The sequence below is a fragment of the Osmerus eperlanus genome, chromosome 11, assembly GCF_963692335.1.
Source record: "Osmerus eperlanus chromosome 11, fOsmEpe2.1, whole genome shotgun sequence".
Lineage (NCBI taxonomy): Eukaryota > Metazoa > Chordata > Actinopteri > Osmeriformes > Osmeridae > Osmerus > Osmerus eperlanus.
This window is the reverse complement of record NC_085028.1, coordinates 10663714-10676024: the sequence shown is the minus strand read 5'-3', so window position 1 is coordinate 10676024 and position 12311 is coordinate 10663714. Positions and strand designations below refer to the sequence as shown.

Genomic DNA, 12311 nt, shown 5'->3' with positions numbered 1-12311 from the left:
CTCTCTTTCTTCGCTAGCAGACACGCTTATTACAGCAAGTTGTTGTGTTGTTGATCAAACTCCGAGCCAGGTCTGTAAGCCACTGTGGAGAGTCCTCTTCAAGCTTTAAAGAACATTTAATCCATCTAAAAACATTTAGGAACAAATTAATTGTCCAATCCACAGTTACTCGATACAGAAACTAATTTCAAAATTCTCTTTACATCCTCCTCAATTTTCTCACAGAAGTTAAGTTGTTACACAGGCATTTAAAATGTAAAAACATTTCTAAATACAAAAATGTATTTATATATTCTTTCCAGCATATCATTTTCTACAAGATTAAACAAAAGGTTGTGCAGCTACTGTACACTGTTATCCAACTCATCATTATTCAGAGTCTGCCTACTTTGAAATAGTAGTAGAACTTTTGAAAGAAATTAGTTTTGAACCTAATATAAATGCTTTGAATAATGGAAATGAAGAGGCCTGGTTATACGTTTTTGAAGGCCTGTCCTGCTTTGAACTATTGCTGTAGGCTTTGCGCAATAGAGATTTATGCCTGGCTACTAAAAAAGTTGAAGGTTAAACCAGGCGAATTTGTGTGTCTTTTTACTACCCGGCCATCAGTGAAATTTCCCCCCGACCCCCGTAGAGATGTGATGTGTTTTCAACTCTGTTGACTCAATGGTGAGAACAATGATGAAAAGCTTATTGGAGGTCAAGTGGTTGATCCCTTAAAGAAGAATATCTCCAGAATTGTGACAGCCACAGTTTATGAGGACCAGAATATTGTATATTTGGAGACGGAGAGCATGTGTCAGCTCTGAACGGTGTTTGCTCTTTAAAGATGCACTGCCAAAATAAGGGTCATCCAACCTTATGTTCAGCCTTATGGTGCATTCATGAAGATGTGTGTGTCTGTGTGTGCGTCTTTCTCTTCCCGACCGTAGCTCCAGGCCATACAGAGCCAGCTGGAGTTCCAGGAACAGTCGATGGTGGAGAAGTCCTTGGTCAGTCGGCAGGAGGCCAAGATCCGTGAAATGGAGACCAAGCTGGAGTTTGAGAAGACACAGGTCAAACGTCTGGAGGTGAGGTTAGGGCAGGAAGCTGTGAGTGTGTGTGTGTGTGAGTTCTCCCACGCCTGTATGTATGTGTATTAGAAGGTTTTGGATGGCTTTTTTTTCTTGAAGTCTTCAATTTACAGTTCTGCCATTCCCTTGGCTCTGCAAAGCCATCCCATTGTTCACAACACAAATCCTCCTCCATTTGTTCAGTCTACACTACATGGGATCTCTCCCCAGCTATCATGCAGTAACAATCACAAAATGCCCCCTGTGTCCTCCAGCTTTTTATTACTTTCGCTCCACTATATCATTTGTTATTCTGTCATTTTCAAATTACCTTCCAGTATTTCCCAAGACAAAAGTTTAAGTGAAGGATACTATAAATGTCCACAGGCTACATTACCTGGGTGTTAAAAAACAGATAAATGTGTTTATACTGGTTTTGGCACTTTTAATGCACGTTTAATGATTACAAGCTATGGAAACTTTTAACTTGTGAAAAGAAAGTAAAACAATGGGATTATGATGAATAAAGTATTGTTGCAGAATACTGTTTGCTGTAGGATTGATGGTTAAAAGTAAAGTTTGATGGAGTATCTTGGTAACCCTTAAGAACATTGGCCCAGTAGCTAAATATTTCAGGTGGCCAGACAACTAGATCTCATCAAAACCTGAGGTGCTGGAACTCAATCAATACAGATCTGAAGAGTCAGGGAGCACACCCTCTCACAGTGTGAAATATGGACATGGACGGCTGTATAATGATATACAGTAGCTTTAAAAAAGTTTTCAGTTGTCAGTTTCTTCAGTATTAGTATAGAGCCATAGTCACTCTTACAAGTCACTGGTACCATGAGGTATGATATTATGGCATCATTGGTGCACGTACCACTGATCAAACAGTATTTTGCAGGTAAACATAAATGCCTTTTGTCTTACTGATAAATAGTACCTTCTGCCAAAGCAAATTCCTTGTCTGTGCAAACTTTCATGGCGAATAAAACCCATTCTGATTCTGATTCTAGTTGGATTTTCTTTTGTGCAATAATTGAGTCGATAGGACCCTTTAGATGTCTACCATTAGTTTGACCATGGTTTACCGTACTTGCATTATTACAGTGTGCGTCTTCTTGATCTCTACTATACTTCTGCAACAATCTAATCTGGTTCTTCCCTGTGGCTCCACAGACCCTGGTAGCACGCCTGAAGGAGAACCTTGAGAAGCTGACAGAAGAACGCGACCACCGCAGCACCAGCGAGAACCGAGAGAAGGAGCAGAATAAGCGTCTTCAGAGGCAGATCCGGGACATCAAAGAGGAGATGGGAGAGCTGGCCAAGAAGGAGGCTGAAGCTAGCCGCAAGAAACATGAGCTGGTAAGGAAACTGTTGTGGCCATGGGCTGCAAGGACTTTGTATGTCATGGTAATGTTCTAGTATTGGCTGGTTTCTTCCTCTGTTTGGGTTTGGATATTTTAGTAGTAAATAATCAATAGCTAAAGTGCTATATCAAGCTGAATTTATACAAGGCTGTAATACTTGGCTAGCTTTAAAGTTAGGCTAGGTTTAGAGTCAGTCTCTTTTATAGATGCCAACCGATAGAAACCAAGCAGCTTGATATTAAATGAAACTTTTGTCTTTTGTGGTATGTTAGCTTATTCTGCCTTTCATTTTTGCAACAGGAAATGGATATAGAAAGTTTGGAGGCAGCCAATCAGAGTCTGCAGGCGGATCTCAAGTTGGCTTTTAAAAGGATTGGTGACCTTCAAGCTGCCATTGAAGATGAGATGGAGAGCGACGACAATGAAGACCTCATTAACAGGTATAGGCTGTTTATCTTTACACCTAAATGTATTCACTGTTAATTGTGAATAAATTGGATACTTTTTTATTCATAATACCCCAATTATGACCCTAATTGTTAATAGCACACATCCAGCTTATATAAGCAGTAGCACAGCTAAACTTCATATCAACCCACCACAGGGGAAAGGAATATGAAAGACAGGGAGGGGAAAGGAGAGAGAGAATCATGAAGTTAAGGATGGATGTTCAATTGAAAGGGGCTTTGGATAAAGCAATCAGCACAGAACTTTCCCCAGACTCGGTCATATCTTATTCACACACACTGAAAGATTTATGCACTGAAAACTGCTGTGCTTAATTTTTCTTGGCCTTTTTATTTAAATGATCTCCCCCCTATCAATGAGATATGCTAGCTAAAACATCGATGGTGAAATGTAGTTCCTCATCTCCACAGTTTCTTATTTATTTCCTAGTTTTCTGATTCTTGCCAAGCTTTGTCTATTTGTTTACGAACACAGTCCCAGAGAGAACACTTTCTTCCTTCTGCCTCTCCGCAGTAAATAGCTCAGTGAGTCAGGACTCGTTAGTGAACTATGCAGTCTCTCTTCGCTACACGTGAAATAAGGGGATCAGAATGAGGTGGCTTGCTGAGTCAGTGGCCCCTAAAAATGTGCAATGGTTAGATCTTTACCCCTCAGGTGATTCATATAAAACAAACGGTTATTGCAACGTCCACCATGATATACACTGTGATTTATATCCTTTGAGCGTTGTTCATCTCTTGTTTATTTTTTATGTCTTAGTATCTTGACTGTACAAACACAATTTCACTTTTTCTTCAATGTTTTTGTTTGCTTTTTTTGTTTTATTTTGTCTGTCATCTCCATCTTCATGACCAGTTTACAAGACATGGTGACAAAGTATCAGAAACGAAAGAACAGAACGTGAGGACCTGAATTTTGTGATTGCCAATATATATATATGTTTTACCTTTAACTGGAGAGGATGCAGTATTCAGTAGCAATTCAACATTTACTGAAAATAATAGTAATAATAATAATCTGATTATTGTTTTTTTAAGACATTATTTTGGAAATCTCTAAACAAACAGTAAACAATTATATCTCTAGTCTATGAACTCATGGTCTGTGTGTTGCTACAAAAGGGCAAACAGCATAGCAGCAACAGACTAGCTCAGTGATACTGCATCATAGCTCTCAACAATCTCTCTAATTTGCTCCACTTTTCATTGCATGATGCCACATGCTCAATTGCACGAACCACTGACATGCTTCTTCAACCCAAGTTTTCCCAAGATATCCATGTGTTTATCTACCCAGTAACCCTCTTTCCCAAGAGCAGCAGATGTAACATATCGTGGTTGTTAATTTAACTGATGGGATTGTTTGCTTTAGCTGAGTAAGTGTGATGCTTCTGGGTCTTTGCCCTTGGCGTTCCCCAGGGTTGTGTGCTTGGACCCCTACCACTTTTCCATGTGAACTCTACTCGCTTTCTCCCCCTATCTCTACTGCTCCACTGTGTCCTCAGGGGAATGCTGTCAGACACCTCTGTGGCTTGTATGAACAGGGTTCTGTGCCACTCGCCCCTCCGCTGAATATTTCAAAATGCTCCTCTGGTAGTGGACGTGAATGCTTCAGTGGACCTACAGTGACTACCTTCCAAGAGAGGAAAGGGAGGACATGTTCCTCATCAATATTTCACTTCCACTAGCTAAATAATGCAGAAACCTCAAATGTCCTACAAAAAGCTCTGTTGCCCGCCTGGCAAGTGGCTCTCATGCCGTGCTAACCTCTGGCTTTGATCCATGTCAGTGTTCTGTATATTGGCCCAGACTGCTGACTCTAGTCTTGGTCTTTGTTATGGGTTGGAAAGAGGACAGAAAGCTAATGATTGGCTATTACAAAATCTATGTATTGTGGTTTGTAGACATTTCAATTGACATATTTTAAACCAGTTATAGTAATCTAAGAATAATATGCTGGTGGCCATTACTAAAAGTATTTACTGATGCAAAAAAAAGAGATGAAAAATGAAACTATGAAAATCAAAGTTTGATATTCCGAGAATTGCTCAAAACTTAAGTTAGTATTCCCAATATTCTTTGAACTCATGCAGAAGTCTGTATCTGTGTAACTCCATATACTTTTCTAGGCTGAAGTACCTTTAAAACACCTCAACCATCCTGTAAACAATGCAGTCTGTAAGACCCGGGGACACTGAGCAGGTCCAACAGAGCAGGAAGATCCATAGAAGCTAATGATGAATGTAATAGTGTGTAACAGAGATGTACAACCAATGGCGGCAGATTGTCACAGACAATTAATGTCTCCCTCCACACTCTCTTTGTTTGTTTGCTTCCCCTGGGCTTTCGGCAGGGCTTAACTAATGGTATGGCGGTCAAGGACATAAATTGTGGGTGACACCAAGTGTGAAGCGCTCGATTACAAAGTGCCCGTCGTTGTTGTTTAGGCCCTGGCCAGGAGAGCCTTCTCAGAATGCATCATTTCACTGTTTATCCATTCACTCCTTTTAGAATTCACAAAGAGAAAATAAACAGTGAGAAAGCTCAGAAAGCCAACCTAAAATACTTTTCTTATGTGTTAAGAGCTTTGAGAAACTCGACTGCTGCCATCATTATCTCAACGTATTATCACTGGCCTGTATTCTGTCTGTGACCAGCCTTTTGCCTATTTTAGACACTGTTGTTTTGGGGGTGTACATGTCTAGTCTTCATGGATTGCATCATGTTGACAACATGTCGGTGGGGGTGGTGATTTGCTGCATTGATTATGTGTATACACAACTAATAGGATTTGTTCCTGGTGACTCCAGTAATGTCACCAAGGTCAAGGGAGGAAAACATGGCATCCAAATCTTTCAAAAACCAATTTCTTCCCCTTTTCCCTGCTCTAAACAACGTCAGCCCCGTTATTATTCCCAAGGCTGGAATCGTAATTCAAAGCAGTGCATTTCCAGATAAGTGAAAGGATAAAAGACTAATCTTTAAAGGCTTGGGTAAGTGTTGACTCGCAAAACCCAGACAAACGCATAAATCCTACGAGGTTTTATCTTTAAGGAGAGGAGATGAGCAAACAACCCTGGAATTGTCTAGCACGGCTAGCTAATGCGCGCGCTGGCTCTCCCGGGGCCCCTTTGGCCGTTGTTTATCTCGTCTTATTGACAAGCATGGCGTGCAAAACAACAAAGCGCTCAACCTTCACTCTTTCACAATAACAATCAGTGCCACCACATCCTCCGACTGTCTTAATAGAATGAGCTGGCCTAAAAAGCTAATTAAAGTTTGAAGAGAGAACAGCTTTTGTACATCCTTCCCAGCTCTCTTCCCTGCCTTCTAAAACAATGTGTATCCCATAGCCTTCCTCCTTTCAACGTTATTGCACATTTTATGATGGAGCAGGGTATGCACTTGGGCTTTATGGACCAGATTACCATTGGATAGCTCCCTCTCCCTCCAGGGGAGCTTTTGTTTTTTGCTCCCAGTGACTACCGTGTTTAGCCTTGCCCTGAATTAAGTGCTGGAAAAGAGAAAGCTCTTTGTGACCCCTTTCATTGTCAAGTAGATTTTGTAAACAGATGTGGAGATTTGGAGGCCTCACCCCCCAGCGTCTCAGTAGAATTATTAAACTGTAACAGCTTAATTTCCCAGCACCACACGAGCACTGGGCTTTGATGGCACATAATGAGTGTTATGCTCTTCTCATTCTTGTCAAATTTTGTGACAACCCCTCCATTTGTCCTCTATCCTCACAGTGGTCTGTCGACACAGGATGATAATTTATAGAGAAAACAATGCGGTGCCCAAGCTGTGCACCAAATCATTTTGTCAAGAGCTAAAATCAATTTTAGGGCGTATGTTCTCAAAGTGGAGAGATGTGAAAACTCCCTTTTGTACCCCCTCTCTCAGTACAGTATATCCTCTCTAGTCCATTTCAGTGCTGGGGCCTCAAAGTGGCTTTGGAGGAGAGTGATTTCAGCCCTCCTTGGAAGCTTCACACTGTTCCCCAACGCCAACTAACTACAGGACCACACTGATAACACTCCCTCTAACAGTGACAACAAGGGTGTCAGTGTGTATGTGTGAAGCATGGTGTGCTTATTTGGAGCAGAGTGTGCAGAAAGGGAGGGGTGGGGGAGGGGGTCTGTTTGTGTGTGTCGACCAAGGTTTCTGTGATCCAGTGCATGTGGCCATGCTGTTGAGTTCCCTACCAAGCAAAGATGTGGTCCTCCCGCGGCTATCCAACTAACACGTCTGAAACACAATCCTCTCTTTCTGATGCCCTCATTACTCTCCGAAAACACCAGTTCTTCTCCTCACCTCTCTCCCTCCTCTCTGTTTCCCCTTCCTTCTGCATGTGTCTCTCTCCTCTCCTCATACTGAAATGCTCTCTCCTTCCCCTCCACACAGTGAGGGTGAGTCAGACACGGACTCAGAGGTGGAGGGCCGTGTGGATGGGGTGAAGTCCTGGCTGTCCAAGAACAAGGGGTCTGCCAAGAACCTCTCAGATGACGGCAGCCTCAAGAGCTCCAGGTTAGTACCCCTTCTCCTCCTTTACCTTGGTGGCCCCATGGAGATACAGCTGTCTAAACTTGGGTTGAGTCGCTCGAGTATTTATTCCCCCCCCCCCCTCATCCATTATGGATGGTTTAGGTCCACTTCTGGAGGCAGAAAATAGCGAGAGTTCTTAGCTGAACTATCAGGATTGTTATTACCAAGTCTATTCTCCAGCCGTTTGGTCTTTATTGTCACTACCTTGATGACAGGGGCTTCTTTTTTTTAAGAGCCACCTCCCTGGCAGATTTATCGACGCACACGGTGGCCAGCTGGCATAGCCTACCTGCACACCCCCTTTCTCCCTGAGATTAATGGATGTGTCTGCCAGCTGACAGCTTCGATTGCCCTAGATTTGTCTCCTTACCAGAAGATTTAACTCTACCCTCACACTTGAGTCTCTCCCAACTTTGGAAAGTTTTTAAATTCTCCCTTAGCCGCGAGACTCCACCAATACCAGAGTTTGTATCCCACTTTGTCCCTGGCTCACACACATACACACATACATACACACTTACACACACAGGAAGTGCACATTCACACACACTACGTATGCACACGTGTACACACTAAAACGTTACGTGTCGAAGCTTAACTTTCTCGCTCTCATGCACATACACACACACACAAATGCATACATGTGAACAGCCCTCCTGCAGACTCGCTCTGAAGATTTAACCACAGTGAGAGGCTTGGCTAGAAATATAAAATGTCCACTTGAAACTCAACTTTGCATACTTCCATATTTGCATATTTCCTGGAAGCGTATACTTTTGTGTTAGAGATGGTCAGCGCATGCTTCAGAACTATGTACTTCTATAGTTTCATCTACCAGAGTAGATGAAAGAGAGTCCGCAAAGTCACCCCTACAATACATCCATTTGAATCATTTACTGTATTTTTTATTTTCTTTCTACTCAGTTCAATCTTCATTCATCTTGTCATCTTATTCCTGCTGAAGTATCATTCATCTCTATCCTATGTTTATAATTCATCCATCATTCTCTCTCTCTTTTCTCACCTCCATCCACATTGATTTTTCACTCTCCTGAAATCCTGCCTGCCTCCTTTCCTCCGTGTCTCCCGTCCCTCCCGTCCACTCTTTCCTCTCTCTGTAGATTTGCTGTAAACGTAGACGCAAAGGAAGGGAAAGAGTGGAAAGAGGGTAAGGAATGGAAAGAGGCTAATAAAGAGGGCAAAGAGGTAGAGCAGGGCAGGCCTGTGTCTGTGATGAGTTCCCTGAGCTACAGGAAGCGCACCAACCTCAAGGATTCTATTGGAGGCAAGGGGGATGACAGTTCCCTCTTCAGCACTCTGAAGGACAACTCGAACCCCCAGGAGCCCCTCTCCTCTTTCCGCAAGGCCAAGCCCAAGGCCTCGGACCCCCAGGATGACTCATACTCTGTCAGTTCCTGGAGGAAGTCACAGGCCGGAGAGGACATGGATGATAGGGGTTCGGTCATCTCCCAGGCATACTCCGAGGCCACTAGCCGAGCCAGAAAGGGTCTGGAGAGCCGCTGGGGCGATTTTGATAAGGAGTCCTCCGTGTCTTCCATCCCGCCCAGCAGGGTGTCCACGCGCCGCGGCCTCAGCCCAGACGACGACGCCAAGTCCACTTTCAGCCTCCGTCTCTCCAGCCCTCTAGGGCGCCGTCAAAGCACCTCGCGCCTGGACGTGGGGCGCGGTGGTGGCGAGTCATACACACGCAGCCCCAGCAGTCCCTGTCTAAGCAGGCGCTCAGGGGGCCGCAGCCCCGGCAGCGTGAGCCGTGTGGGGTCTCGCATGTCGCAGAGCTGCCGCCTCAGCGAGTTTGACGACATGGACGACAGCCGGAGCATGGCCTTCAGCGAACGGTCCTCAGTTTACAGTCCACACTCCTCGACCGGCCGCAGCCTCTCCATGCCTCCTCCGCGCGCTCGCTCCTCAGCCGGGGCCGGCGAACTACTGGACACCTCCGACGTGAAGCCTGTCAGCCACCGCAACTACCTGGACCCGGACCTGGAGAAGGCCATCAATGAGGTGCTGAGCTTCAAGCCCATCAAGTTCAAACGGACCAGCCTGGAGGACTCAGAGGGGGAAGTAGAGAAAGCTGCAGGTGATGATGATGACGACGACCGCAAGAGCGTGCGCACTACCGACAGCGGGCGTGGCGGCAGCAGCCTCCGACGGTCTGCGTCCGCCGTCGACTGCCGGCCCTCCAGCAGCATGAGCAGCCGCAGCCGCAGCAGCAGCAGGAAGAAAGGGAAGAGCAAGAAGAAGAAGAGGAGCCACAGTTCCGAGTCAGACAGCTCAGACGACGGCCGCCGCAAGAGGAGCAGCTCCAAGAAGAAGGGCAAGAAGTCCAGGAAGAAGTCCAGGAAGAGGGACGAGACCTCTTCGTCATCTTCCTCTTCCACCGACTCCGACTCGGAGTCTGGATCGAGCTCTGGAGCTTCCACTATCTCCTATAAGAGCACCAACAGTGTTAAGAGAGCCCCAGGTCGTCAGGCATCAAGCCCAGAGGGGGAAGGGGAGGTCGGGCTGCCAACCGAAGGGCAACCCCCTAACAAGAAGGAGGAGAAGAAGAGAAAGAAGAAAGTAGACAACCTGATGATGAAGTACCTGTACAGAGCCGACAGTGACTGAGGCACGCAGTAGGTGTTGCCTGTTGCTGAGTTAATCTTGGCAGTGTGCTGAAAGCATGGTGTGAATCTAACCAACGAGGAATATAACACAGCCGTCACTTTCTAAATGCCGTGATTCAGGGGGAGCCCTTTCAATCTAACCCAATTAGCTTCTCACCTATTGAAATTCTAATCTCACAGTTGGTTGTTTTATGAATGATGCATCACCTCGGATATGCAAAATGTCAATTAGCTTAGCATGTCATTATTCTGTTTACTACAGTATTCTCAATGTATCCACTAGATAGTTGTGTTCAATTCATCAATTCACCAGAGCTCAATTTAAATTACGAGTTTCGAATGACAATGACGTGTTTCTTTTTACATGCAGCAGCTACCGATGCTATTGTTCAGAAATATTTGAAAGACACATTAAGGGTGTGATTTTTATTACAATGAATAATCTTAGCAGCAGGGGTATGGAATAAGGCCCATGTGGGGGTAGTGCCTACGCTTATTTCTCCTGAAATGTCGGTATGATTTATAGCCTAAAATAATGTGAGTCGTCAATTTATAAAGGCCACCATATATTTTCCCCTCCAGCCTTTTAACTCCAGGCATAATTAGACCCAGTGCATCGATTTACACAAGCAGCAAGTTCGTTTAGGATGCACAAATGACAGTAATTAACCCAAGGTTTGCATTATTTAGGTGACTTAAGCGTTAAATACCGTTCCCTACAGGAAGTAGCCAGTGTTGTTTCTTATGTTTACTGAAGAAGTGTTAATAGGGATTAGACAAATTATCACTCACATAAGGGGGGTTTATTATTATCAAATTTGATTCAGCTGGCAGTGCAATTTATCACACACAAAGCCGAATGCCATTCATCACGGTACACACAGGAAGACATACACATTGCTAGGGTTGTGGCAGGAAGCCACTGCGAAATTTTTATCATTTTAATATTGTCATTCCTTTCAGTTTAGGTCATTGTATTGCATTACACTAATTGAATGTATCATGTTTATTCTGTTTTACATTGTGGTAGAATTAGTGCATGAGCTTGTGTTTATGTTGGTTCAAAAACAATATGTTGGTGAAAATCATGTACTAATGCAATGTTACTGTGCTGTAGAGTATGTTTTAGTGTTTTGGTCTAACTTTTCTGTGTAACCATGCACATGGTTTGGTGCTAACTTTCTTCTCTTTCAGTCCGCCTAGCAGAAGACGCTTCTGCCAAGACAGATCTGACGAAGAAGAGGAGGAAGAAAAAGAAGGCGGGGCGTCTCGAGTGGGGTACCGTTCCCGTTACACACGCGGCAGCTATCTAAACAACAGCGACGACGAGGACAAGCCTTCAGAGATGACAGCGTAGCTGCACACATACTATAGCCCCTAGTGCTCTCCCAATGTAACTCGCTAAGTTTTCACAATAATTGGCCTTGCATGTGGAGATGAATGAATCCAACTCACTGTGCTCTGATCACAGTCAAACAGTCACACACCACACACCCATACAAACTAACCAATACACATGCACACCCTCACATCCATTTTACAGTAGCTCTTCAATAAAGTATTGACACTATTATAATTGAACCTGTTACCAATACTCTTCCACAAAGTTTGCTATGCTGAGCTCCTCAATGGGTTTGAGTGCCATATTGCATCACTTGTTTCAACACTGATGCCTTCTCCCGCTTTACACTCCAGTACTCTTTGTCTTTCAGCTCTGAAGTAACGTTTCAACGGTCTCCTCCATTTGAACACAATTGGTAATGACTTGTCTACTGGCTGCATGCAGAAAAGTCTTCTTGGTATAGGCCTCTCTTTCTCTCACTCTCTTTTTCTTGCCATTGTGGTTGTACCTGAGCCAAAGAACTGCAGGTTCCCCTGTGTTTTTTTGTTGTTGTTTTTTTTGAAGCATAAGATGACAAAAAAAGAACACAAGAAGTACCAAAAAAAAGCCTTGGTTGCAAGTATGTGCTGTATACGCTGACTCCTGGTAAAAAGCCTATATTTTTTTGGACAAATGCCATTGATTTAAGTCGTCCTCAACAGCTGGCTTCCTCAACAGCTGTGTTTGGAGCCCTGTTGTTTTGCAGCTATACCGCACACTTAATACTGAGTACTAAGTTTATATATTTTTTTCATGGATTTAGCTTTTAAATTTTTAGAAAGGGGTAAGAAGAGATGAGGCAGCCTTACTAACTGCTCAATGATAAAAGTTGGGATTTATTTAATTTTTTTCCCAAAAGGACTGCT

General features: G+C 43.9%; 1 protein-coding gene across 12 annotated transcripts in view; it reads left to right on the top strand.

The window, feature by feature from the left end:
* The window catches only part of myo18ab (myosin XVIIIA b), an 84025-nt gene extending 71967 nt beyond the window's left edge, over window positions 1-12058 (top strand). For 7 of the 12 annotated variants that reach the window (XM_062473825.1, XM_062473824.1, XM_062473823.1 and 4 more), the window contains 7 exons: window positions 933-1070; window positions 2235-2420; window positions 2726-2865; window positions 3749-3793; window positions 7297-7419; window positions 8559-10073; window positions 11259-11400. In XM_062473825.1, the coding sequence (XP_062329809.1) occupies window positions 933-1070; window positions 2235-2420; window positions 2726-2865; window positions 3749-3793; window positions 7297-7419; window positions 8559-10065 (2139 nt within the window). In that variant the 3' untranslated portion in view covers window positions 10066-10073; window positions 11259-11400. Of the gene's footprint in view, window positions 1-932; window positions 1071-2234; window positions 2421-2725; window positions 2866-3748; window positions 3794-7296; window positions 7420-8558; window positions 10074-11258 lie in introns of all 12 variants that reach the window. The other 5 variants (XM_062473828.1, XM_062473819.1, XM_062473817.1 and 2 more) reach the window with 4 other exon arrangements.
* The last annotated feature ends 253 nt before the right edge of the window (window positions 12059-12311 follow it).